This window comes from Juglans regia, chromosome 3 (genome assembly GCF_001411555.2).
Source record: "Juglans regia cultivar Chandler chromosome 3, Walnut 2.0, whole genome shotgun sequence".
Lineage (NCBI taxonomy): Eukaryota > Viridiplantae > Streptophyta > Magnoliopsida > Fagales > Juglandaceae > Juglans > Juglans regia.
The window spans coordinates 8840745-8867758 of NC_049903.1; the positions used below are offsets into that span (position 1 = coordinate 8840745).

The 27014-nt window shown below is 35.5% G+C and overlaps 5 protein-coding genes across 9 annotated transcripts; 2 read left to right on the forward strand and 3 right to left on the reverse strand.

Annotated features, from left to right (window-relative positions):
* Nucleotides 1-605: 605 nt before the first annotated feature.
* On the forward strand, nt 606-4792 carry LOC109012596 (U3 small nucleolar RNA-associated protein 6 homolog). The gene is made up of 6 exons (XM_018994310.2): nt 606-1126; nt 1774-2436; nt 2634-3083; nt 3597-3769; nt 3940-4123; nt 4576-4792. The coding sequence occupies exons 1-6, from the start codon at nt 722-724 to the stop codon at nt 4666-4668; spliced, it is 1968 nt and encodes a 655-aa protein (XP_018849855.1). The 5' UTR covers nt 606-721; the 3' UTR covers nt 4669-4792.
* Nucleotides 4793-5337: 545 nt separating this feature from the next.
* On the reverse strand, nt 5338-8053 carry LOC109012597. Of its 4 annotated transcripts, none has more exons than XM_018994315.2 (7): nt 7851-8053; nt 7338-7597; nt 7105-7227; nt 6862-7020; nt 6341-6513; nt 5913-6018; nt 5338-5612 (listed from the first exon to the last, which is right to left on the reverse strand). In XM_018994315.2, exons 2-7 carry the CDS (start codon nt 7557-7559, stop codon nt 5583-5585), a joined length of 813 nt encoding a protein of 270 aa, XP_018849860.1. In that variant the 5' UTR covers nt 7560-7597; nt 7851-8053; the 3' UTR covers nt 5338-5582. The 4 variants fall into 4 exon arrangements, with proteins under 4 accessions (XP_018849860.1, XP_018849859.1, XP_018849857.1 ...); XM_018994314.2 differs by having other exon boundaries at nt 6862-7023; nt 7338-7582; nt 7851-8047; XM_018994312.2 differs by having other exon boundaries at nt 6862-7023; nt 7851-8047.
* A 4719-nt stretch (nt 8054-12772) lies between these two features.
* On the forward strand, nt 12773-15939 carry LOC109012601 (aminomethyltransferase, mitochondrial). Its single transcript, XM_018994320.2, has 4 exons — nt 12773-13035; nt 13870-14448; nt 14676-14794; nt 15215-15939. The coding sequence occupies exons 2-4, from the start codon at nt 13888-13890 to the stop codon at nt 15759-15761; spliced, it is 1227 nt and encodes a 408-aa protein (XP_018849865.1). The 5' UTR covers nt 12773-13035; nt 13870-13887; the 3' UTR covers nt 15762-15939.
* A 557-nt stretch (nt 15940-16496) lies between these two features.
* Nucleotides 16497-21790, reverse strand: LOC109012598 (dihydrolipoyllysine-residue succinyltransferase component of 2-oxoglutarate dehydrogenase complex 1, mitochondrial-like). Of its 2 annotated transcripts, XM_018994316.2 has the most exons (16): nt 21651-21787; nt 21460-21530; nt 21292-21369; nt 20813-20873; nt 20679-20706; nt 20551-20574; nt 20406-20476; nt 20228-20302; nt 20039-20094; nt 19911-19955; nt 19504-19794; nt 19323-19417; nt 18922-19012; nt 18558-18668; nt 17871-18065; nt 16497-17412 (listed from the first exon to the last, which is right to left on the reverse strand). In XM_018994316.2, the coding sequence occupies exons 2-16, from the start codon at nt 21508-21510 to the stop codon at nt 17221-17223; spliced, it is 1464 nt and encodes a 487-aa protein (XP_018849861.1). In that variant the 5' UTR covers nt 21511-21530; nt 21651-21787; the 3' UTR covers nt 16497-17220. The 2 variants fall into 2 exon arrangements, with proteins under 2 accessions (XP_018849861.1, XP_018849862.1); XM_018994317.2 differs by lacking the exon at nt 20551-20574 and having other exon boundaries at nt 21651-21790.
* A 2818-nt stretch (nt 21791-24608) lies between these two features.
* Nucleotides 24609-25980, reverse strand: LOC108984587 (probable F-box protein At4g22030). Its single transcript, XM_018956593.2, has one exon. It carries the CDS (start codon nt 25931-25933, stop codon nt 24614-24616), a length of 1320 nt encoding a protein of 439 aa, XP_018812138.2. The 5' UTR covers nt 25934-25980; the 3' UTR covers nt 24609-24613.
* Between the last annotated feature and the right edge of the window lie 1034 nt (nt 25981-27014).

The following is a 27014-nucleotide window of genomic DNA, read 5'->3' on the forward strand; positions in this document are numbered from 1 at the left end:
CATTTTACTTGTGAATCTCATTCTTTTTAACCTAGTAATATTATTTTTTAACTTAAATTGTTATTCTATTATCAAGTTAGTGTATAAAACATACAATCCATATCAGTTAAATAGTAAAATATAATTTGTAAGATTCAAGTTTTAAAATTTATCTTTTCAATCAAATTATACTATATAAGAACTTTACTATGTATGCTCCACACATCTGCTTGAGAATATAATTTTTTAATTTATTATTCTTAGTCACATTAATTGATAATACTCTAATAGAATTTATATGATAATCATTTAAATGTATAATTATATAAATTATCTCATAAAATTAATACTAAAAAAATGATAAACTCAGTATGAAAATAAACTCCTAAAAACACGATGCAAAAAAAAAAAAAAAAATTCATATTTTGGAATAAAGTGTTTTTTTTTTAATATCATTTTGGACTAGAGTTTTGTAAGATAATACAGGGGTACACTTCTTTTAGCTATTCTGGTCCTAGGGCATATTGGACCGGAGCCATCTTGGCCCACTAATTACTTTGATCTAAGAAACGAAACTGGTCCAAACCAGGCCCATGACATGCGAAAACACCCTTCATCTTTCTCAACCGCCCTAGAGAGCCGTTTCACATACTCAGAGCTCTCCTCTCCTCTTCTCCTCTCCTTCCTCTCACACCGTTCCGAAGCCCCCACAGAGTCCACTTAGTGAACCCCGGAAGGAAAAATGGCTGACGTGGTGCAGTACCGGCTCGAGCGCATGGTGGACGAGCTAGACGACCTCGAGATGCGAGGCCTCTTTTCGCGCCGGGAGATAGCCGAGATCGTTAAGCAGCGCCGCAAGTACGAGTACAGGCTCAAGCGCCCTAGCCCGCTCAAGCAGGACTACCTCGCCTACATCGATTACGAGACTCAGCTGGACTCGCTCCGCCGCCTCAGGAAGAAGTCGGTGGCTCGTGACCTCAAGGCCAAAGGCAACAAGAAGATGAAGCAGTCCATTTCGGACTTCGCCGGCGTCTCCAGGATCGTAGATATTTACCGGCTCGCCGTTATGCGCTTCAAGGGCGATATCGATTTGTGGTTTCGGTATCTTGAGTTTTGCAGGCAGCGAAGGAATGGGAGAATGAAGAAGGTACATAAATTTATTCTCAAACTTTGTTTTTGACACTATTTTGTTGCTGAGAAAGTGAAGGAAAGTAATGCTTTTGATTGTAAAATGAGAAGCTCGAGTTAAATTAAGCTGAAATTTTTAAAATTGGGTCTGTTGTAACGAGGTTTTGTACTTGTTAGGATACTTAATGTTTCTTTCGCTGAGAAAAATAGAGGAGAAGGACACAACGGTTTACGTTTTATCTCTTTATTTTGCATTGGTTGTTAGTTATTGGAAGCTCAAGGGGTAGGCCGATTTGGAAAATTAGACTAAGTGATGACCGGCTTTTTTGCTCTATTGTGTATAAAAAATTAAAACCTTTGATGCTCCTATTTGGTTTCTGATAAATTGGAGTTAGAGAGACTGAATGCAAAACTGTATGCGATATATACATTAGTAATTGTTTTGATGGGTAAAATCATGGATAAACTAAAAAGAAAAATGGCGGCGTTTGCAGTGGCATTCGTATTAATCCCATTGAGTTTATGAATTGATTTACAACCAATCCATTTGGCAGCATTAGGTTTAGTCAAGTGTAACTCAGTGTTTTCGCCAATCATAACAGTTGAGGAAGAGTTCTCTTACTCCATGTTCTGACGAAATATTACTCCTCTTGAGAACTTTTGCAGGTCTTGGCCCAGGTAATTAGGTTTCATCCAAAGGTCCCCGGAGTTTGGATTTATGCTGCAGCATGGGAATTTGACCATAACTTAAATGTTGCGGCTGCTCGTGCTCTCATGCAGAGCGGTTTGAGAGTCTGCCCAACTTCAGAAGAACTGTGGGTCGAATATCTTCGGATGGAACTCACATACCTTAATAAGTTAAAAGCCCGGAAGGTTGCACTTGGAGAGGATGAGGGAACTCTGGTCCGTGATGATAGACTTGCTGATGAAAAACAGTGGAGAGACGAAAACAAGGATTTGTTTATGTCCCTTAAAGATGAAGAAATAAATAACGATAGATTGAATGTTGACGATGAGGAGTCAAAGATGAAACTAGATTTGTTTCGACAACAAGGTTTGAGTGTTCTAAGAACTATCTATAATGCCGCGGTCAAAGCTCTCCCTTCTAGTTTTAGCCTGAGAAAGCAGTTGTTTGAAATATTGGAAGCAATGGACCTATCACAGTCAGAAGATATATGTAAGGAGATGCTAAATGACCTGAAGAGAGACTTTTCGACAGATCCCGAATATTGGGATTGGCTTGCAAGCCTTAGATTTGCTGATCCTAAAGGTGCACCAGGGATGAATGAAGAAGAAATTGTTCTTTCTCAGGCGCAAAAAGCAATTGAGGTACAAATGCTTGTGAACTACCAAAATCATGAACCAATGAAATTTTCATATGTGGTATTTATAATAGTTCCTGCATTGTTGATTACTGTACGAACACCTGAGGTACCATTCAATGAAATTGAAATGGACATATATTCATCTTCTGATTTATTCCTATATAAATCTAATGGTCACCTTTGATGCTTTGCCATGCGCAGGTTTACGAGGAGGCTTTAAAAGTCGTACCTTCAGCCACAATGTTTAATCTGTATGCAAAGTTTTTGATTGGTATAATTGATCCCCAAAAAGAAGAAAACCAACATTCTGAGCTATCCATTCATACTGTAGACTATAGTTCACATCTCTTGATGGTATATGAGAAGGTTGAAACAATGGGTTGTATTACTGAGGATCTTGCTTGCCAACATATTTCATTTTATTTGCAATTGGGAAGATTGGATGAAGCCAGAAAACAGGCAGAAAAGTATTGCAGTGGAAATTTGTCAGATTCAGTGCAGTTATGGGTATTAAGGGTCTCGATTGAGATTAGATGCGTAACAAAGGATTCTCCTTCTCCAAGTAAAGCTGATCTGCTATCCATTTATGAACTCCTAACAAAAATCTTGAAAAAAGTGCCTGTTTCAAAAGCTGAAAGCTTGTGGCTAATGGTATGTATTATTTATCCACATACTTTGGCCTTATATTCTGTTGAAATTCAATTATTATAAGTATGAGACAGCATTTTTTTCGTTGTGTGACTTAAATCTTCAGAATTTTGACTTGGGCAGCTCTAAACCTTGGGCACAAAGCTTTTATTAATGAAATTGACTTTTGGTCAACTCAATGGCTTAACCAGCTACTGCCTGATATAAATATCTTTGAACTAATTATAAGAAGTGATTTGTCTTAGCTCTTAGTAATTTGTAGCACTGGTTTCATGAGACCTCAAATAAAATCTTTTCTGATGTTTTCAGATCAGTTTCTTAAATGTGAACAGCTTGGGGCTTGAGTCCTAGTCGTAAACACTTGTGTTAATTGTTCGTGTTGTACCAAATCAACTTGAACCGGATCTCTTATATATACTAATTCATATAATTTTGATTGGAAGATACTTATCAAAAAAATAATTTTGATTGGAAGATGTAATATGTTTCTCTTTCACATAATCTCTCATATTGCAGGCCCTGAAGTTCTTTGCGAATCACAAGCATATTTTTGACAAGCTGGTAGAGATGTCTCTTGTTTCATTAGCTAGAGATGGTGGCAGCGAAGATGGATTTTCCCTCTCTGCTGCTATTGTAAATTATGTTCTTCCCAAGGATGGAATTCAGTGTGCAAGAGAGATGTATAAGCGGTATGTCGAGAGATCATGAGCTCCCTAGCTTTTATTTTAAGAATTAAATCGAAATTTAAATTATCTGACTGTAAAATTACACTTCATGTATTGGTGCATCCTTTTAGTAATCTTCATACAGTTGCTATATAAACTAAAAGTTTCTGAACTTTACTCTGTTTCAACTGCAGATTTCTTGCTTTACCACGTCCTGGTCTTGCTTTATACAGAAACTGCATCGAATTAGAATCAAATCTTGCATCTGTCGGCAATAAAGATGGCCTTGTAAATGCCCGGAAATTATATGAATCCGCACTTGCAACTTTTGACCAAAATGTGAGCTTGTGGCAAGGTTACTATTCACTGGAGACTAAGGTAAACTTTTCTCTACTATCTTCGATGGGTGGGGAGTGCAATTTATTTAGTCTAGAAGCTGAGCTATATACCATACAATGAGCTTGAGAAGTACAACAGCATTCCTAATTGAGGCTCACTAGCTTAGCATAACAATCTTACATTTCGACCTCTGCAATTTTCACTTTCAAATATCAAAGCTCCAGAATGACCTTTTAAATAGAGTCTTTTTGTCGAGTGAATTATTGCTTGAAAATTCAGATAGGTGCACCGTCCAGTACTGAGCTGATCAGTAAGGTTTCTGCAGTACTTGCATCCCAATGAGAAGAGAGTTTATAGTTTATTTATATATTGTTATAGTCACCATTCCAATTTATCTATATTTAAATGATTTTTTTTTTTTACAAGAAAGAACTATTTATGTCGTAGAATGTACTCACGAGTTTGTTCTTTGTTTCCCTACTTTTAAACAGATGGGAACATCAGAAACAGCAAGTGCTGTTCATTGGCGTGCACGGAAGACTCTAAAAGACACAACTGCACTCGTTACATCTGCAGACTTATGATAATTTCTCAATTTTGATCTCTTTTCTATTATTTGATTGTATTTTGAGAGGCCGATAAATGAGACAAATGGCGGTTCACACCCTCTAGCATCAAAAGTGAGCAAATTATATTTTCTTTTCCATCTGTGAGTTGTGAACGCGTGTGCATTCGCCCTCTTGCCCCCATGTCTGTCGAGAGAAAGAAGGGGGAGGCGAGTGTATTTTTTCTTGGCTTAAAACCAGCTGTTCAGCAAGTGTCTCATCAGACTGTCACTTTCGTCTAGATGACCTGGTCATTAGAAAAGTGACGATCCACTCATAACACAGCCACAAGTGTTTCCTACATGCCAATCCTCTTAAAATGACAGATTTAGGCTGAGTTTGGTTCAGCTGAATTCAGTTAACTTTAAGTTGAGTTTAACATCCAAACACTAAATTTTTAAATTATTAAACTCATCTTAACTCAAAACTTTCTTAAAGGTAGAATTCATAATTTTTTTTAACTTAAAATATCTTTACACCTGAGACCTATAATCTTTTCAATTTTTCATAAAAATATATTAAACTCATCTTAAATTCAAACACACTTTAAACACAGTTTAGATGGATTTTACATAACTCTCTCTACTATTCAAGTCACTATTATTTATAAAGAATTCAACTTAACTGAGTTCAACTCAAATCAACATCTAAACGTAATCTTAATCACACAAGCACGTATATATGCAAAGATATACATCATAAGAAAATCAGCAGTACATGCAATACTTTCAGGGAAAAAGTATACATGAAGAATTTATTTCAACTTGTGAAAGCAATGCTACACTTTTCTTTTTGGATAGACCATTACGATTCGCTAACTTATAATTCCAAATCGAATTAGAAGCATGACATCGGCTCCAAGGAAAATGGGAAATTTCGCAAATTATGTTGAACTATACTCTAGGCCACTGTGGACTCACCACCTGCACAAGTCGACAAGCTAATCAAATGCACATTCACTATATTCAATCAGAAACAACAGAAATGATTTTACAAGCATATGAAAACTTGAGTAGAAATGAAAGTAAAGGTCCACCATCCTCCACAAAGCAACTTCTAACATCAAGATTCAAGAAACAATTGATTGCCTGGAGATAGACCAATAACACATAGGGCCAAGGTCTTTATGCTTCTCAGTTCTAGATCATCAAAGACATTAGACCTAATATCATCATTGATCCTCTCCTACCATTCATTTGAAAAACCAGTTCCCAATAGCTAACCTCAAGTGTGCTAAACACTAATCGCATTCGGCTAGCAACGACCGATGGCTCCTCAGCTCGCCCAACTACTGCCATTTGTTCTAGTTGAAGAGTCTTTACTGGAAGCCTTCATCAAACACAAGCAATGATTAGCTAAAAAGTTCTGAGGCCATGCTGAATGCAGTATTTAAATCTCCAAAAGCAATTAAATAATCAATGATTCAGGAGCCAGGGGCATGAGCAGAGTTACAATCTACACGTGAAAAATATCAAAGAGGCAGGTTTTAAGTGCAAAGTTGCCATATCCTGAGAAGAAATTTCATAGATAAAAAGATGGCAGGCTTCATCCATTTCCGGGGAAGCTGCCTGCCTGGTTACCATAATACAAACACACTTGATAATGCTCATGCAAGTAAGAGATGATATTAAATATGCTGAAAGCACATCACCATGCCATTCCTCTCATAAAGTATGCATTTGCTATAACAGCACAAAAGCCTTTCCACTGAAGCCTCACTTCATCTGACACTGGAGGCGTAGATGACCATCTAACAATGGTTGGTTGTGGTGTACACAAGATGGTGATGAATATGATACTTAGCCACAGAATGCACTCATCAACCTGCATTGTGAAACAGAATTAAAAAAATATACGAGATTACAATCCCCAAATCATTCAACAGATCTAGTGACCGCCTAAAAATCATAACAAGTGTAACTTCTTCATCACAGAGGGTGTACTGTAGTTTGCATCTTGAACACAAATCCATGATCAAGTTTATTAACAAAAAATGTTTCTCTGGTCTGCAATCGACTAAGATGAGCCTCATTGTTTCAGATAAACTGATTAAAATCTATTACAATGATGAAAACCATAATCCTTGGGAAAAATATAACTTGTGAAAGTAATTATGATCAAGAGTCGCGCCATGAAAAATAGTTCTTGCTGAAGTATGGAGAAGTGACTTACCTCTTCTGAGATAATCTTGGATTTCAAACTAGTGATTCCACCATAACTTTGCATCGATTCAATTTCAACACCAGATTCCTTCATATCATTAAGTTCCTTCCTTAATCCTTCATCAGTACAGCCCAGTGCATACGCATTCACTCCAGCACTGATGAACTCCTGCTATAATTCACCAAACGAATTATTTGGAAAAGGCATTAAAATATTGCCTAAAGAACAGAAGAAGCAAACTAATGAATATACTTTTAGGTTGTCACCGCCTCCCCGGTCAACAGCGTTCTTGTATCGCTTAAACAGACTGATTGCTATGTTGCGTGATGATCGGTATTCATCATCATCGGCTGAAATTGATTCGTGCAACCGGCACTATGATACATAATAAGGCACTAAATATATCAAGCACTTAAATGGAACCTCAAAACTTCGAGAGATGAAAGGAAAAAATTCAGTTCAGCCAGCAGTTTTTGCTCAATTACCAGCCATCTCTTTGGAGCTACATGGTGTAATAAATGATGGGTGGTCTTAAGTTGATCACGGCCTTTCCAAGAAAATGAGGAATTATGAATGACATTATTACACGGGTTTCTTAATACGCTGGGACAGACTGAAGTGATATTAACCAAGGGATTCACATGGCTAATCTTGCACGGAGATGCTTCATGCGATGTTATGGCTCCCGAAGCGTACAGCATCACCATGATTGGACCATGATAATTAACACCTTCGATGAGCAAAACTGAATCACATACACCAAACCATAAGGCGAAAAAGGAAGAGTAAACACCAAGCAAATACCAGAAGAGGGAAACCCAACAAAGACTTAATTTTTCTACTGGCCCAATTCGCCAAAATTTAGCAAATCAACTAGGTCCAATCGTGTGAAAAAATCTTCTATAAAAGGTAGCATGTTTCTTCGGGGGAAAAAAACCCAGCAAATTAAGATTAAGGACTACAAAACAAGAATGAAAGCAAAGGTGGATATGACTTACCCTTTTAGGGTCCAAATGACCTCGTTTGGAAAGAAAAGAACTGAAAAAAAAGCAGTCAAGAACCGGCAAGTACCAAAGAGAAAGGTTCACACAGAGAGAGAGAGAGAGAGAGAGAGAGAGAGAATAAACAGCAGCAAGGGATTGAAAAAGAATCAGTTGTAAGGTTGTGGAAGTTGCTGAAGCAAAGCCACCAATTTTTTGAATGGCTGCGGAGATTCTCTGCTCTAGAATCTATTATAAGCCCGACAAAAACTTGAATTGCCTAGTGAAATTATTTTTGTTTATTTCTAGCCTCAAGTCAATGAATATTTAGTTATCAAAGAGTAAAATATATTTATATTAGATTAGTCAAATTTTAAATATTTAAAATTTAACTATAGTGACTTTTAAAAGTTTTTTTCAAATTTGAATGTTACTGTACATATATCAAATATATATTTTATTAATTATTTCTTTCTCCCTTTCTTTCTATCACATATTTTATTACAATTAATATATTAATTTGACTTAGTGATATATTAATTTAATAAGAACATGATTATTAATTAACATATAATAAGTATAATAGTAAAATATGATAAAATTAAAAAAATTAATAATTAAAAAAATTAAATATTTTTAAAATTATTAGTTATTCATTATCATATGATAATGAATAAATATATAATATAATGTAGAGATTTGATGTGAATAACTAAAATTAAATTCATCTTATATTATTTTATAATTATATAATGAAAAAATAGCTATTCCAATGTGGAGATTTATGTGAATGAAATAGTTAAAAGTCAAATTTCTCTTACATTCATCAAAACTGTCCTTTAATTTTGACTAATCTAATGAGAGTGCTCTTAGAACATTGGATTGGTCAGATACATTTTCAAATTTTAGTTAATATCACGTGAATTTATATTTCTCTATTCTATTTAAATTCAATTCCCACATTGAATTATTCATTTACTCTTTATATAATAATAAAATATTATTATTTTAATAATTATTTAATTTAATTTAATTTTATCACATTTTATAATTCTACCAATTAAATATTAATAATAATTATACACTAATTAAATTAATATTAAAAAAAGTATTATTAAATTTTAATAATAATTATATTCTAATTAAATTAATATTAAAAAAGTATTATTAAATATTAATAATAATTATATTCTAAATGTTAAATTAAAATTAATTTAAGGAGAATTTTGCTTGTAAGCGGTCCTGTGCACCTATACACTCACCCATCCAACATGGCAAGTCAAAAAGTCAGCCTATAATAATGGTGCAGATTTGTAGATTAGGTATAAGGTAGCGGCAAAATCGTTCCAAGAGGATTTCGAATTTTTAAATCCATTTAACTACAGACCAAGTACAAAGGCTACAAAAGAATAAGGTTGATGGTTCAGGTAACCATTCTTCTTTCGTATCTCCTAAATGAACCAGTTTTTCTCTCAACAAAATCAAATGCTTCGTTTAGTTTGCTCAAGGTTGCCCCAGAAACTAAGGCACAGACCTTCGAAGACTAGCCACGCAGACTTTTTCTTAACCTCCTTTCTGAAACCCATCTCAGAACCAAGGATCTACAATCTTTAACAGCGATAAGCATCGTAAATCAGAGCTGCTTTCTTCGTCGTGTTTTTCTCAACCTGCCAGTGAGAATTTGGTTGCGATTGAAGATCTGAAGGAACCTAGCCATGCAACCCATTTTGCTTCTTAATATGTTTCCGATCGTGCACCATACCCGTCGTCATCATTTTCCTGAAAAACTATGCAATATATGTTTCCCACTCCAAACATTTCCTACTCAAGCAAGCAGTGAAAAAATAGAATGCAAAAAGTGTACGTTTGAGAGGAAAAAATTTGGTAAATTATGAGTATTGATTGAAATTGAATGACAAACATGTTACTTGCTAGAATCCAAAAACCGAAAAAAAAAAAAAAATGGAACCATGTGGACTTAATGCAATGGAGTGAAGCAGGAAAGGGCCCTACGAGATCCACAAAGAAAATGTTTCAGTAGATGGAGAAGATGGAGATAAAAATTTACAGCAGATGCAGAAGATGAACATGGAGATTTTGTGAACACGCATGCAGATAAACAGTTTCTCAAGGATGAGAAGAAGAAGCTCTTCTCTCTTCTCTTAGTTTTTTTTTTTTTTTTTAACATTAACCTCTGACAATATCGTCCACATCAGCATCGGTACCCATATCAGTCTGCAAATTCGCTTGTCCCTAGCAAAATCCTTAATTTAATTTGTTTGCTTGGAGTGAGAAACTAATATTTTAATGTTTAATGAAGCAATTGTGGTTAGCTATATTTGGTGAAGCATTGTAGCTGAAATCTAAATTGTTTTAGAGATGTCCAATTCAATGTAGGGTCTTTTTGACATAGATTATCTAAATTTTAGCCATCCTTCACTTTGACTAAACCAATGAAGATGCTCTTAGGTAGACGAGTCAGCCCTCGGATTGGTCCAAGAGGGTCATGCCTGACCCCGCCATAGCCCCCAATTAGTGACAAAACAAAACATTGGTGGATGTCAACTTATCATATTTTACTTATCAAAAATAGCTACTGTATAATCTTTCTACAAATGTTTAATATTAGAAAAATGTTATTTTATCCACTCAATTTGTCTTCTCATTTTGACATTATATGTATTTTAATTTTTTTTTACTTAATAGTTAAAGAAGTAACTATTAGTGTATTGATATTTTTTTGATATTTTAAAATGATAAAAAAAATATGAAAGAAAATTCAAAAGAAAAATAAAAAGATGATTTTGACCTAGAGATCACTTGGAGCCGACTACTCTAAGCAACAGAGTAGCACCGCTCTTAATATTAATATATGAATTTTTTAAAACTTTATTTAACTCAGATAGGTTTTAATTATAAAAGGAATTTCTTTTATTAAAAACTGTATAAAAATTATACAATAGATGTGTTATATTTAAATAACGAGTAATGTTAAATATAAGTCCCAAATATATAAGTTTTGTACAAATCTTTTGTAAAAATGTGAGTTTCATAAAGAAAAAGTGAGTTTTTCACATTTTTTCACAATAAAGTCTATCTTTTTTAATAAAAGATTTGCACGAGACTTGTGCATTTAAGACTTATATATATCATTTCTCTTAGATAATTTATTGCAAATATGCCTACAATATTTTGTCAGCATTGCCTTTTGTTCATCACCATATTTTTAAATTTTATTTTACAATTTTTATGAGATGATGGCAATTGTTTAGATTTAACTATGTTGACCTTTTGTCAAGGTCCTTTAGACAGATGGCATAAAATTTGATCTCCAAATAAGAGAAGCATGTTCGAACTCCCACCTCTTTTATAAAAAAAAAAAAAGAAAAAGAAAAGAAAAGAAAAGAAAAGAAAAGAAGAAAGTCGATCTTTTCATCTAAATAGATTTTATATTTGAAACTAACTCTAACTATATTCATCATGTGAGGAAGAGATCTATAACATTTTTAAAATTCTTAAGATATCCTATCACCTTCTTAATTAATATTAATATTATATTACAGTAAGTAATTTTACAAGTTTATATCAATCGAGTCCAACTTACACGACTTAAAATTTGTTTAATAAATGAGCTTAAAAGTTTTGCTCATGCTCAATCCCTTTTTTGCTGATCAAATTTTGAAGCTTTGCTCACTCTGAATTCGTTAGTAAACAAATTGAATTCGAATTGATATTATATTATTAATGAAGAACTCAACCTATTTATAATAACTCCGATCTATTTATAATTACTCTTAATTATATAGAGTTGGTATACCATTATGCATTTGGTGCACACACACCTGTGGAAAAAGAAAAGAGACCTTCAAGCTTAAATGCTATTACATGTCTTTTTTTGACCGCATATTCTCTTTGAAAAAAAAAGAAAAATTTACTATTAAAAAATGATCTTTTTATGTGAATCTCAGATTGAGAAATGATATTTAGAGTTATAGAGTGTGCAAGCGCGCAATCTTTTTGATAAAAATTAATAAATATGAGACTCATATAAAAAAAATTAATTTTTTAATAGCAATAACGGACCTCACTCTTTTTTAAAAGGATTACACAACACATACCCACTTTACGACTGTATCTAACATTACTCTTTAGCTACTTGTGTACGGCCACCTACTACAATCTCACTTGCTATGTTTTTGTCCCAAATAACACACAAAAGAAGCCAAATATTAACATGCCAATACCTCTTTTCACCAACTTGATTAGTTAAAGCAGTACCTCCCAATTCAAAACTAGTATTTTCTTTCCTTCCCCAACAGCGATCTCTCAACAAACTTATAGGTGTTCTGTCACTTATTTTGATTTCCTGAACTTGACTCCTATACACCAAATACTACTCCTCATTTAACCTCCCACTTCAAAATCTATATAATCTTATATACTAATTATTCATCAGTGTTATAGGCTTTGCAATACCAAATTCACACCACCTAAATATGGAACCCAATATAGTAATAAAAAAGTGTAAACACCAATCTACTTTTTTTATATTAACTGATGCGAAAGTTTTCTAATTGGGCTGCTCTTTTAATTTTTAATATTGTGTAATGTTAAATATAATTTCAGATTGTGAAAATCATATGTATTTTTTTAAAAAAGTAATGTATATTATTAAAAAATAACTTTTTTAAATAAATTTAAAATTTATTTTTTTTAATAAAAATAACTAACACTTAGGCACCTTATAACTACAAATATTTTAATTATTAGTTTTGTTTGAAAAAAAAAAAAAAAACCTAGAAACTCGTCTTGTAGAGTGCCAAAATGGGAGTCCCAAATAATCAAAGTACACATGTAACATGGTACGACGAGTTGACATCCGAACGCGTAGAGAGAGAGAGAGAGTGAGATGAGGTGTGGTCGTCTGGTAGTGATACTACCACTCGCTAACGATGGGGTTTTGTTGGATGTCTCCATGTGGAAGAGAAACCCTTTCCTGAGTTTCCTCCATCCACTAGGCCATTACCCACCAACCCTTCTAATATTTTTCCCTTTTCTTTTTAGGCTGGCTTATCGGTATATATGTGTATATCCATGCATATATAAAAGACACCCTCCTTATTTAGTGCAAGAGATGCTCTTTCGGGCTCTCAGATTTGCTCGTTCTTGAGATAGCAGACGCGGAAGAAGAGAACCCGTATTTGTAAGTGTTTTTCCCGTCCATCTTTTTTTTTTTCCTCTCTCTCTGTGGTAACTCAATGTATTCTGGGTTTGTTCAGAAATGATCTTTGCTCTTGTGTCGTACCCTTTTTTCTTATACGAGATTAGAAGATCTGTGTGATTGGTTGCTTACTCAAATGAGGCTGTGGAGAAACAGTATTGAGATCCAGATGACTGGTTGCACTGTCTATTGTTTGAAAGATTGTCATTGATTCGTTTGCTATATGTATCTGTATTGGATTATACGGTTTTTTCAATGGCACTTTTTGGTGGTTTTCATTTCATCCGAGTGAACTTCCCAATGACGATTATATGAGATTTTATTGAACAATGGTCGGGGGAGATTTTATTGATGTTTTTCTTGTACACGGCGTTTGAATGTTCTTTGGGAGCTGATTCGATAAAATGATGCATTCATGTTGTTTGAAATGAGTCCACTGTATTCCAGATGGCAGAGGATGATAATATGACAATTTGCATTTATGACTTTCAAAACTTATATCACTTCTGTATCGTCTTGGTGATTATGGTCATGTTCTCAATGTAATGCTACCAACTAGTCCCTGCAAAATGCGGTATATAGAGGCTGTGGGTTTAGTTTCCACCAAACATCAAACATAATAATAATAAGATAATAATTACCATTAATCAAAATATTGCACATCCTTTGAAAACAGAGTAGTCTGATCTTGGGTTATTGAGACCTTGAGAAATATATGTGATTGTTTGGTTTCTGTTTTGAAGCCATTGGCATTTTATTAGTGACGATTTTGATGATTTAATCTGTCTCTAAAACTTCCTCAATTTTATTCATTAGGTAATTTTTGCTAAGAAGATGAGAGGCGGGGGTTTGTGGCAACTTGGGCAATCATTAAACCGTCGGCTTGCTCAGGCTGATAAGAAGACTGTCGCTCGTCGATACTTTTCTGCAGAATCAGATCTGAAAAAGACAGTTCTTCATGACTTCCATGTTGCTAATGGCGGGAAGATGGTGCCCTTTGCTGGATGGAGCATGCCCATCCAATACAAGGACTCAATCATGGATTCTACTCTGAATTGTAGGCAGAATGGCAGCCTTTTTGATGTCTCTCATATGTGCGGGTTGAGCCTCAAGGGAAAGGACTGCATACCTTTCCTTGAAAAGCTTGTCATTGCTGATGTTGCTGGGCTAGCCCCAGGAACTGGGTCGCTAACTGTCTTTACAAATGAGAAGGGAGGAGCAATTGATGATTCAGTGATTACCAAGGTGCAGGACGACCACATTTACCTGGTTGTCAATGCAGGGTGTAGGGATAAGGATCTGGCTCACATTGAGGAGCATATGAAAGCATTCAAGGCCAAAGGTGGGGATGTCTCTTGGCACATCCATGACGAGAGGTCTCTTCTAGCTCTCCAGGTTAATCCTAGATTCCTTTTATCACGTTCTCCTATCTCTTAGCTTGGCTGAAAAACTTGGATTATATCTGCCTACAAGTCATTCAAACCATTAGCTATGATTTTTGGAAATGAAGTGTGCTAATGCTTGCATTTTGATTAAAAGATTGTGCTTCTTTAGCTATTTGAAAATTCCATTAAGTGACATGTATACTTTGTAAATAGTTTTATTTGATTTATCTGGTGCAGGGTCCTCTGGCTGGCCCGGTTCTTCAGCACCTGACAAAAGTGGACTTGAGCAAGGTATTCTTTGGGGAGTTCCGTATCTTGGATATCAATGGAGTGCAGTGCTTTCTAACTAGAACAGGGTATGCTTCTTTTTGGCTTATTTTTTCTCTGGTTTAGAAATAGCAATTCACCTTGCATGGTGTGAGCCTAGATACTAAGTTCCTTTCTGAATTTTTAGCTAGTGACAGTTTGTTTTATATCAACTTAGTGCTTCGGTAGATGATAGGGTATGCATGCATACTTCTTTGTTGAATGGGAGCATGAGTGAAGCATGATTAAGTGCCCCTTCGTAGCAATCCATGTGACATCACAATAAAGCATTGTTATATCCAAGCTAATGAGAGAACAGGGGACAAATGTCAAATGTTCCTATCACCCCGCTCTCCAACCAAAAATAAAAAATAAAACAAGAAAAGGAATATACCTTAAATTATTCTCATTTTTAGGAGAGAGCCACAAAGGAAAGTTTATTAGCCTTGCCTCTTTCGTGAGATTTTCAGGTACACCGGCGAAGATGGTTTTGAAATCTCAGTTCCTTCAGAGCATGCAGTGGATCTTGCCAAAGCAATCTTGCAGAAATCTGAAGGGAAGGTAAGATTGACAGGTCTGGGTGCTAGAGACAGTCTCCGACTTGAAGCTGGCCTCTGTTTATATGGTAACGACATGGAACAACATGTAACTCCTGTTGAGGCAGGACTCACATGGGCCATAGGGAAGAGAAGAAGAGCTGAAGGTGGTTTTCTTGGTGCTGCGGTGATACTTAAGCAACTTGAAGAGGGTCCACCAGTCAGGCGTGTCGGGTTTTTCTCTTCAGGACCACCTCCCAGAAGCCACAATGAGATTCAGGATGATAAAGGAAAAGGAATTGGGGAAGTCACCAGTGGAGGATTTAGCCCCTGCCTTAAGAAGAATATAGCCATGGGGTATGTGAAATCTGGGTCACACAAGGCAGGCACCAAAGTCAAGATTGTGATTCGAGGAAAGGCATACGATGGGGTTGTAACCAAAATGCCATTTGTACCAACAAAATACTACAAGCCATCCTAATCCTAATTCATGTTTGGTATATCAACTCACAGAATTTTCATTTGGACATATTTTTTTATAAACTTGACTGCTTGTCCATTTCAATTTCCGTTTTTCTTTTTGCAAGAAGTTGGAGGTGGAATGTACCATTATTTTTTTTTGTCATTTCTTTATGAAAGTTCCACAGTTACCACAATCATTTGCAGGGTACATAAGTGGTGGAATGGATTAATATGATGGATTAATGATGTTCGTTACTAAATGTATGGGTTCATGATTCATCCAATAAGAGTTCTCCGAGGAATGTTGAAAACAATCATAACCGGAGAGAGAAGAGCCAAACGGGTCTAGGTCAAAGGCAATTGATTCAAGTGATTTTCTTGCACCTGTTGTACATTCTTCCCTTGCACACAAGAAGCTTAAAGAGCCACACAACACCCCCCCCCCCCAACTTGATATGCTTCATTCATTTGCTGAAGTCAGTTTTCGTGCATTTGGATTGAAGATTTGGGGCTTGTTCCTCAATTTGTTTTTAGAATTAGGTACTAGGATTGAAAAAAAAATAGAAATATATGAATTGAGTGAATTTTAGTAGCTTTTCATCATTCTATCCTTGCCAGCATTCTTTGGAATGCACATCTCCCGTGATTATTCTACGTCGAGTATTGGCGTCTGAATTCCGGACCCGATTTAGCTCATTCACTGGCTCGCAGACCCTACTAGTAGAGAATCGAAGCCCTGAAGCAATCCTCATAATACTATCAACCATCCACTGCTTTTTTTTTTTTTTTTTTTTTTTATTGGTACCAGACTACCAGATAAGAAATAAAATCCCGACTAATCCGGAATACAGAAGCCCTTTTTCTGCAAGTACATCTCACGAAAATATTCTCCCAATCTGATGCCATCTCAAACTAATCCACTGCTTTCTACTACTTACCTTGGCACACTGATCAGTGCTATCGATTCCAACACTTTGTTAGATGAATCAAACTCACCTCAAAACCAAACAAATGTACAAGAAAAATGGCCTTTTTTGGCGTACAGACACTTTTGTTAACATATGCGAGAGCAGTGGAGATGAAATTTTTACGCAGTCAGAAACTGAAGCGGCAAAAAATTTGACATGGCTAAGTTGGTCTGAATGAAATTTATGCAGTCAGAAATCAAGGTAATACTGTGATAGCTAGCACTGCTGCAAAAAAACGTTTCGACTTTATTCTTCTATGAGATTTTCAAAGATAAATAGAGGTTATAACCGCTGTCTCTTTTTTTGTTTTGGGTGGGGGGGGAGAAAGGGAAGGGTTTGCCGGGCCATAATAAAAAAACTTAAACTCAACCGGAATTTAATGCAAGTTATATAACGAGTCTCGCATATGTAAACAGGCCGCTATTGAAGAACTTGCTGACCAGGTAAACTGAGGAGCCAACTACAGTGCCACACCAGAAGGGATGGTCTAGCATGTGGTCTACACTGTCCTCATATATCAAGAAGCAACCTCCGAGGGTCCTCCACAACATCTTTGATACGACGCAGGAAGAAGACTGCCTCTCTTCCATCAATTAGTCGATGATCATATGTTAGGGCAATGTACATCATCGGCCTTGAAACGATCTCCCCACCAACAAACATCGGCCGGTTCACAATTGAGTGCATGCCCAAGATGGCCGACTGCCAAAAGAAGCATATAAACAAATATACAAATACATTAGATAATAGTAAAAGGCAAAACCAGCTCCCAGAAAAAAAAAAATCCCTCCCTCAAATGGAAGGTGTTTTCGGGATTATGTGGAAATGCCCACACCAGTGGAAACATCTTATGAAGCATTTTCCAATCATATGTAGTAAGCATTTACGAGCATGAGTAGTTCAGTTGCTGAGGGCCTCGCAAAACTAAATTCCTATACCCCAAATATGACTGTAGTCTAAGATTTTTAGGACCCAAATCTGGTATTTTTGTTGTCCCTCGTATCCAACCAAGCCAACACTTGGAAATGACTGAGTAGAAAGTTCCCAAAAACAGTACGAGGAATTAGGTTGCCTACAAGAAGCTAGTGTGTTCATGCATACAGGTGCCAAAGGAGAATCCAGAGCAAATGTAAGCGGAATGGATATGTGCACCATCATACCTGTGGGGGATTAATGATCGGAGTACTTAACAGGCTTCCATAAACACCACCATTAGATATAGTGAATGAGCCTCCAGCCATCTCATCAATCGATATAGAGCCATCGTTTGCCTTCTTTGCAAGGGTGTTGATCTCCTTCTCAATCTCAGCAAAGTTCATTTTATTGGCATTGCGGATGACAGGAACAACAAGACCCTAGAGAACAACAGCAATCATAAAGCCAAATAATCAAAAACTATTTGGAGATGAAATCTACATCACTTGGATGAGCCTTTTTTCTTTTTTCTGGAAATTCGAATTTAAAGATTAGGCATACGAATGATCTCACTCCTATTTCACATCGTGCGCATCATGTTGAGTCCACATTACACCACCAATCAGTGTGGTAAGATACCATTCTTTTTTGTCAATTTATAACTATGCATCTGAATAATTGACAAATATCCTTTCTAGATACATAAGCCTTGTATTTATTAGTGTCATAATTTTATGACTTTATCAAGGCGTTATGTCTATATATAGCTGATTTGAAGTTCACCCTGCTCTCTGCATTCCCTGGTCCTAAAAAAAAAAAAAAAAAAAAAATAGGCACTGTATATGTCCAATGTCCATTGACTGATAAAATTATCAGAACACTTTCAAACACCCCATGCACAAATCAACTTGAAACAAGTTAACAGAGACTACCTTTGGAGTACCAACAGCAATACTGATGTCAATATAATCTCTATAAATGATGTCATCCCCATCAATGACAGCATTGATGATTGGCTGATTTTGCAGCCCACTTACAGCAGCCTGGAACAAGACAAGCAACATTGGAAATCAATGTTTGTGAACATGCATGAAGACTTGTATTTCTACATGAGAAGGTACTGAATAATCACACGAGTGTATTGAATGGAGATGATTTTCTTGATTTTCTGTAGTTTTTAGAGTGTACGCAGGTATTTCCTCTTGTATACTTCCTATGTACTTGAGCTATGCCTATTCCTGGTAATAAAATCTCTTATTAGTTATAAAAAAAAAAATCACACATGAGAAAACGCACCTTCACAAATCCCGACATAAGTCCTAACTTTACCCCGTGCTTCTCAACAAAGGCATCTTTATAATCAGAACGGAGCTTCATCAGACCAGTCCTGGAATATGTTGCACATCAATGTGGGGAATTATAAGGCAAGGTGTAGTAATTATTCCAAATATTATATCAGAAGTATTAAGTGCCAAAACTAAAGCCAGGAATTTATTTTAAATCTGCAAAGTATGTAGATAAAAATTTACCATCATATCCAGACTATACACAAATACAGCAGAAATCTTCGCTTCAAGGACTAATTCAGTTGAAATGCATGTACTTTCTTTTTTTATTAGTAGTTGAAATATGTGGACTTGTATCGATGAAGTCCCAGAATAAGTTACATTGGTTACAAGTAGGGACGAAAAGCTTACATATCAACTTCATTGAATGTAGTCAGCATTGCAAAAGTGTTCTGAGAGTCCTTCAAACGTGTTGCAACACGTTTCCTCAGTCTTGTCATTGGAACCTGCAGTTATATAAATTGCAAAATTCTGAACAACTAATTTGAGTAACGGAAAGACCTACCAAAGTAGAGTGGATCCCAAGACTTACTCTTCTTTCCCTTTCCTTGGGAGGAAGTTGAGGTTCTGTTGCTGAAGGTTTACTGGGTGGTGGAGAAGGAGCTTTAGGCCTAGGAGGAGAAGTTTCAGCTTTAGGCTTAGGAAGAGAGGTTTCTTCTTTAGGTTTTTCCTTGACTGCATTTTTCTTGTCAGCAGACGCCTTAGAATCAGCCTTGCTCGGTGGTTGCTCTGATGGAGCGACATGTGCAACGCCTTCGCCAGACTTTGAGATAATAGCAATCTTGGTTCCTGGCTCCACTGTATCACCTTCATTGGCAACAAACTAGAGAAAAAAAAAGTCAAATACAAATTCAAAATTCCTATTCATACTAAAAGGAGAGTCAAATATATAGTTTATTCTAGCTTCCAATCATTACATGTTGCATCACATCTGATTACCTTTTGGAGAATGCCAGCTTCAGGACTAGCCACATCAATTGTTACCTATTTCCATCACATGTAAAATAATAAGAACAGAATGGTTCAAAGTAGGAAAACTTATATTAGTGTTACTTCACAGGATGTACCTTATCAGTTTCTATTTGGGCAATAGGTTCATCAACTTCTACACGATCGCCAGGTTCTGCTCCCAATTTATCAACAATGAGTCAGACAAAAGATTTGAGGTATATGTGTACACAAAATCTATTACCATACAGGCACGAGACAAAGTTAAAAACAGATGCATTCAAGTATATAATATCAGAATGGCATACGCTTTAAAAAATTTGCTAGAGTCCCATCAGTGATTGATTCACCCATGAAGGGCACTACAGCATCAACCAGATCACCTTCATACACATATAGCACACAAGTGTTAATGATTATTTGATAACATACACAACATATGTCAAATTCGGGAGAATCCCCCAGAAGACCACAAAGATATCATACCATTATCAGAAGAAAATGACCTATACTGCATGTAGTTGGGAGAATCTGTTTGAAGAAATGGCAGAACTTCCCTATACAACAAGAAAATGTCAGGGAAATACGACATCAAAGATAATTGAAAAGGAGAAGCCAAACTTGCTCCTACCGTGGCACATTTTGTTTCCTTTCTCTTTCAATTTTAAGACATGCATGGGAAAAAGGAAAAAAAGGACATCTTATAGTTGCTAACAAAAAGTATAATAAGGGGCAGCAAGTAACGAATATGTTGCTGACCTGACTGTCTTTGAACTAATGGGACAACCTGAACACAGACACAATTCAAAAGAATCAATAAAACACTCACTCGGTTATCCAAAATATTTTTCATCCCCAACATGTGCCTAAAAAGTTCTGAAACGTTTGATTACCTAGACAACCATGAAGACCAGCACTGCCTACAATTTTTGAGCCTCTTCCAAGCAGCAATCTCTGCAAAGATGTTGGTAAAGTAAAACCAAGGTAAGTAGTTCTGATCCTGAACACCAGCTAGCATGCCATACTATTAAATTAAACCCAATCCCAAGAACAAAGTGTGCATAAGAGCTTTCGTGCTGAATAAAAACTTCATATGTTATCGGATATAATACAAACCAACAAACCTAGCTGGTGAGTATAAAGTCAAATATCAGTTAAAGCTCCTAACTAGTCCATGTTAAAAGTAGAAGCTCAGGTGGAAATTCAGTTCAAACATTCACAAAACCACAGAGCGGCAAAGCGCAAGCATTTGAATTTCGCAAATAAATGGTTGTTATTTCCAAGTAATCACCTAATCTTATATTTTCGCTAATGGAAAGAATGAACCAGCAGGTATGAGATTCTTGGAAACAAATCGACTTTCAGAGCTTACCTCTTTGACGTTGGTAGAGTAACTTCGCGTTGCTGGCGCCGTTACAGGCCGAGTCTCCCGCAATGGTCGCCCAAAAACCTAGAAAAAGAAAAAAAAATACCGTCACAATGTGGGAGGCAATACTGAAAGCTCTGAAAGAAAACCAGAACATGATAGAAGAAATTTTACCGAAGCCGAGGAGCTTCCGTTGACAACTTTTCGCCTTATGATCGCCCACATAGTTGCTCCAATCAAACTCCCTATCACATTTTCGTAACAAATCAAATAATAATACAAGAACTATCGGGGATTTCGCAAAGGCAAACTATACAGATCTGAGATGACTGATTTATAGACAGCGAGAGAGAAACTGGACCTACCGGTTGAAGACGACGACGAAGACGAAGGTGACGTTTATGAGTTCAGGCTTTGACGTTTGAACACTTTACTGTAGGAAGAAAAGAAAGGGAGACATATGGAAAGAAAGTTTCAGAGAATGGAGAGGGCCGACGCGAAGAGCCGCCTGTTTATGGTAACTTTTTTTGCTACTTCCATGTCAGATTTCCTTCCTGATTTTTCTTTTTTCTTTCAATTTTTTTTTTAAAACCATATAACTTTATGAAAAATTATATATATAAATTTCATATTTCTGCACATCTTTTAAAAATATGTAAATTTATTTTTTTTACCTTCATATTTTATAAAATATAAAAATAAAATAATAAAATTACATATTTATTAAATAGTGTGCAGTATGTGAAATTTATGTATAGCATAACTCTAACTTTACTTCCAGTTATCCATTTGAGTAAAAATAAAAAAAAACTTAAATTTGTTGAGATCTGAAAAATAATAACTAAAACGCGTTTGGTTAACGAGATAAGATAAAATAATTTTAGATAAAAATTAAAAATTGAATTATTTATTATATTTTATATAAAAAATTAAAAAAATTATAATAATGAAATGGAATGAAACTGTTTCTATATCCAAATGAGGCCTAAGTCTTTTATAAAAAATATATATATTATTATTACAGGCAGACTTGATTAGTCTTAATTAGCTCATCAAAAAATTGGCGCACAAAATCAACAAAAAAAATTGAGTGACGCAGAATAATATAAAATCAATTTTTATAAAATTTTTAAGTAGGCAAATTATTTTTTATAGAAAAAAGATTTATAAAAGAAGTTGAATATAGGACAAAAATATAATTAAAAAGGTTACATTTTATTGATAAATAATTTTTGAAAGAGTTGCTTTGCTCTCAGGCTGTTGCTCATAAAATTAAAAATAAGTTCTTTTTCAATATATAGAATAGCTATTTTAAATTGAAAGTTCTGGTAAATTAATCATATAAACATGGATCACGTGAAGAAATTATTTTTTGCAACTTCATACTATCACTTTTCCATAATTTTCACAAATAAATAATTTTTATAAAAAAATCAAATTCCGCTAAAAAATAATAGGTTTTTTTACTTACTTTTTAATAAAAGAACTATGCGATTTGTAGAAATCATTTCTCATCAACTTTACGGCCAGATTGCGATGGAAGCGCATATTTTCATAATAAGGAGAGAAAATGCAACCCCTAAAATGATGTTTTCAACGTAGGAAAGGCAAAGTTATTAATTAACGTACGTACAGAACATTAACAAATAGATGTAACAAACTTGCATGCTTCAATATTTTTTAAAGTAACACTACATATAATTATGAAATGTATAAATATCGTGCAGTTACTTTAAAAAAAATAGAATCTATTATTAAAAAATTAATTTCTTTATATGTAAATCTTATATTTATTCACTTTTTTCAAAATGATTACACGATACTTGCACACTTACTATTACAAATATCATTTCTCTATTTTTTAATCTCATGGATGTAAAAACGTAAACTTTTGAAGTTTCAAAGCTATAATAATCAATTGATTCCAAATTTGGACATAATAGTTAAAGACTTTCCCTAACGACATGCGTGCAATAGTTGTGAAAAAAAGTTCACTGTGACGACTACTTGGATTATAAAACGACAATTTATTGTCATAATACAGTCAAATTTGTAAAAGCCTTGCGGTAAAATATGAAATTTTTTAAAGATATATGCTTTTGCCACAAAGATATTTTATAAAAATAATTTTATAAATTAACGTAATTTAATGCGATTTATTAATTTGTAAAACTAATTTTATTGTAATGTAAATAAAATTGATAATATTAAAAACATGTTAGTTTGTGAATTTTCTTTTCGTAGAATCTTTTTATGGTTGTACAATCTTTTTATATAATCATAAAGAGATTCTATAAAAATAAATTCATAAACTAACGTAATTTGGTATGATATGTTAAATCATAAAATTACTTTTATTATAAAATAAATCTAATCTATCCCATAAAAATTATGTTAGTTTGTAAATTTTATTTTCGTAGAATATTTTTGTGGTTGTACAACTTATCTTTTCTTAAAATTCAACAGGTGAACTTATGCAGTTTAGTTAAAATTTTGAAATAATTAGTGATTTAACAAATTAAGTGATTATTATTATTAATTATTGTTTAATTGTTAAATCTTAAATAATTGGCATTTAAAAATGCCGTGGAGCGGTTATGGCTTAGGTGTACATGAGCGACTGTAATTGAGCTGCGAATGATTGACTTTTCAATAGAGCTGACCTTGCTTCAATCGGAGGGACAATTCCAACCATGTATTAAAGATAAAAAGAAATAAGGACAGATTTGAGAGGTGAGATGAGAATTTTATGTTTTGTTTTAAAGTTTAAAATATTATGTTTTAATATTATTATTATTTTGAGATTTAAAAAAGATATATTGAGATTTAAAAAAATTGAATTGTTTATTATATTTTGTATGGAGATTTGAAAAATGTGTAATGATGAGATGAGATGAGAATTTTATGTTTTGTTTTGGTTACCAAACCTGCCTTAACCCTAACATATCATATAATCTAAGCCGTCCAATCCCCGGCCACCACATCTCTTGAATATTCAGTGTTCAACTAATCAATATAAAATTTCGTGTTCTTTGAATGGGAATATATATATCATTGCATGCAGGAGTTCTCTCTATCGATCATCTCAGCCACGGTCGTAAGGTTATATATATGTATATATGATCAGTGCATGCTTGCAACTTGACTAATATTCAATTAATAATTCGTAAAAATAAATTCAAGTAATTATATGAAGAAACTAAGAAAATAGATGAATTGAGATTATAAATTAACATTGTTCCTGCGTTGGTGATTGTACAAAAGATCGAATTAGTTATATGAACAATCAAAGAATCAAAGAATAACTGTGCACGAAGTCTAGCTTGAACTAAAAAAGCTTGCTAGCGAATTCGTCTATGGCAGTTCCGTCTAGACGATAAGAAGCTGACTTTCTAGCAAGTTCTCTAAGCTGTGACAAGCTTCTCCCCAGTTGCGAAGCCACTTTCATTTCAAACAACTCCCCGTTCTCTCTTTTCTCCAAGTCTCCTTCCTCGAGTGTGGCTTCGATTGTTTCTTGCAATAGCTGGAAAAATCCACCGTTGTTTCGGTACATCTCAAACACCATTCCAACTTGCCCACCGTGCTGGAAGGCATTAGCAGTGGTAGCCAAAGCCCCCGCCGCCACAGCTACGATTGCAGCCCATGATCCATTACCAACACAAGCAGAGCCGACAGCTGCAATCCCTGTGAGTAATGGACCTGAGATGGCTAAAATCTTGTTAATCTTCAACACTAGGTTGCCCAACCTTTCGTAGTCCTTACTGTCCTTTCTCTTCACCACTTCAACGATGTCCCGCATTTCCACTTCAAGTTCCTCACTCCACCCATTATTCTCTCGTTGTTTTCTTTCATGTGATTTAGTTTTCTTTCGAAGTAATTGGTGTGAAGGCCACCAAGTAGCATGCTCAAACTTTGCAGGGAATTTGTCAAGCATTGCTCCTAGTAAGGGAAGGGGGTAGGCTCGGTCAAGGGCCAAAACCCTTTCCATCACGTCCTTCACATCTTCTTTCGTTGTTGCCCCAAGAGCGAGCATAGTTTCTATTTGGCTCTGGAGTTGCTTGAACAATCTGGTAGCATTGCGTTGTTCTTCTGCAAGTTGTGATGGCTGAATTTTGTTCATCACAAGCAGCATCCCTGTGGCTGCAAAATACAAGAGAGTGGACGACAACTTGAGAGCCAGATGGGGCATTCCAGTGCCACCAATCGCAGCAACACCAGCCATGGTTGCGGCAGTGAGAGTAATCATGTTGATGGAGTTCAGAAGAAGGGTATTCCAGTTGTCACGTTGCTTTCCAATGTTGGCGTGCATCTCGACTCTGTCAGCCACGGCCTCTAAGAGGGAATAGAGCTGGGTGCTGACAAAAGCAATTGAGTTTTGTGCTTTAATATCATCGACGAATGGTGTGGTAGTAAAATTGATGTTTTGTAGAACTGGGATCGTGTTTGTGAACCCATCGACCCTTCTATTATTCAATTCGTCAATCATCTTTCTAGTCGTTGGGATTTTGGGAATGGAGAAAGGGGCTTTTGGAAGCTTTGGGACATGAATAGCAGCATTAATTTTCCCGGTACGACAGCATGAATAAGAAGAAGAAGAAGAAGAAGTAGGTAATAGGCCGAGAGCTGAAACTTGTAAGCTGGAAGTCATAATTGACAGAGGTTGTATCGCAGGGTTTGTTTATGAAGCGAGCTGTGCCTTAGACTTGGAAGAGCAGGAGGGAAGGTTGAGAATGCAATTATGGAGGGTGGGGAGGCGGGTCGAGTCTTATTTATACCAAGGAACAAGAGATGAGAGGAAGGGGTCAGGTTATTAATATTGACTGGCTGACCAGTGGACTGGGCATATTGGCTGACCCGGCCATTCGCCTTCTCATAAATTTCAAGTTCAACGTTTCGTTCCCCGTGATGCTGGGTCTCTCATGCGACGTAGTAAAAACTAGTAACCTAATGCAAATAACATTTTCGTTACCACTAGCCTTGGTTTCATTCTTCTATTGCGTGTCATGCAAATTACACACACACACACTAGGACGGTAACAACGGTTTGAAAAAATTATTTAAGATTTTTTTACAGGTCCTTTTACATCAGGAAATCTTTTTTTGGTGTAACAAAACAGAGAAAGGTTAGAACATGATTTTTCTTATACCTAAAGAAAAGGAGAAAAATGAAAGAATTTTAAATAAAATTATGGATTCTGATTTATTTATATTTATTAAACTGAATTATAAAAACAGTATCCGGGCCGGAACCCGCATCACTCCTAACCGGCCCAACCCGGGCCGGTTACAGTATTACATCCGGGTACCGGTTTTAAACCCGATACCCGGTTATAATAAAAAAAAAAATAGCGCCTAACTAAAACCCCCCCCTCCCCCGAACCCGTCGGATCGATTCTCATTTCTCATTTCTCACTTCTCCCCTCTCTCCCCCTCGAACCATGAAAGTTTGAAACCCTAGCCTTCTCCTTCAAGTTTTGCCGCCCTCTCTCTCTCTCTCTCGCTGTTGCCGCTGGCCGGACTTCCGATCGGTAAGTCTCTCTTCTCTCTCTCACTTCGGTAAGTATCTTTGCTCTCTCTCTCACTTCGGTAACTCTCTCTCTCTTTGTGTCTCTCGATCTATGAGTAGTGCCTTTGGACAAATCTTATGTGGGTATTAGAGTATATGCCGTTATTTTTCCAGATCTGCTCTCTTTAGTTAAACATGGGTTTTTTTTTTCTTTTAGGGTTTA

What these genes read in the sequence shown, in the direction of transcription:
- LOC109012596 (XM_018994310.2), top strand. Translation starts at nt 722, where the DNA reads ATGGCTGACGTGGTGCAGTACCGGCTCGAGCGCATGGTGGACGAGCTA. An exon ending in GGAATGGGAGAATGAAGAAG is followed by an intron (nt 1,127 to 1,773) that starts GTACATAAATTT and finishes GAACTTTTGCAG; the next exon opens with GTCTTGGCCCAGGTAATTAG. An exon ending in ACTATTCACTGGAGACTAAG is followed by an intron (nt 4,124 to 4,575) that starts GTAAACTTTTCT and finishes ACTTTTAAACAG; the next exon opens with ATGGGAACATCAGAAACAGC.
- LOC109012597 (XM_018994314.2), bottom strand. Translation starts at nt 7,559, where the DNA reads ATGGTGATGCTGTACGCTTCGGGAGCCATAACATCGCATGAAGCATCT. An exon ending in CCAAGATTATCTCAGAAGAG is followed by an intron (nt 6,514 to 6,861) that starts GTAAGTCACTTC and finishes TTCACAATGCAG; the next exon opens with GTTGATGAGTGCATTCTGTG. An exon ending in TAGTGTTTAGCACACTTGAG is followed by an intron (nt 5,613 to 5,912) that starts GTTAGCTATTGG and finishes CGACTTGTGCAG; the next exon opens with GTGGTGAGTCCACAGTGGCC.
- LOC109012601 (XM_018994320.2), top strand. Translation starts at nt 13,888, where the DNA reads ATGAGAGGCGGGGGTTTGTGGCAACTTGGGCAATCATTAAACCGTCGG. An exon ending in GGTCTCTTCTAGCTCTCCAG is followed by an intron (nt 14,449 to 14,675) that starts GTTAATCCTAGA and finishes TATCTGGTGCAG; the next exon opens with GGTCCTCTGGCTGGCCCGGT. An exon ending in TGCTTTCTAACTAGAACAGG is followed by an intron (nt 14,795 to 15,214) that starts GTATGCTTCTTT and finishes TGAGATTTTCAG; the next exon opens with GTACACCGGCGAAGATGGTT.
- LOC109012598 (XM_018994316.2), bottom strand. Translation starts at nt 21,510, where the DNA reads ATGTGGGCGATCATAAGGCGAAAAGTTGTCAACGGAAGCTCCTCGGCT. An exon ending in CCCAAATAGAAACTGATAAG is followed by an intron (nt 19,956 to 20,038) that starts GTACATCCTGTG and finishes TGATGGAAATAG; the next exon opens with GTAACAATTGATGTGGCTAG. An exon ending in ACATTCAATGAAGTTGATAT is followed by an intron (nt 19,013 to 19,322) that starts GTAAGCTTTTCG and finishes AACATATTCCAG; the next exon opens with GACTGGTCTGATGAAGCTCC.
- LOC108984587 (XM_018956593.2), bottom strand. Translation starts at nt 25,933, where the DNA reads ATGACTTCCAGCTTACAAGTTTCAGCTCTCGGCCTATTACCTACTTCT.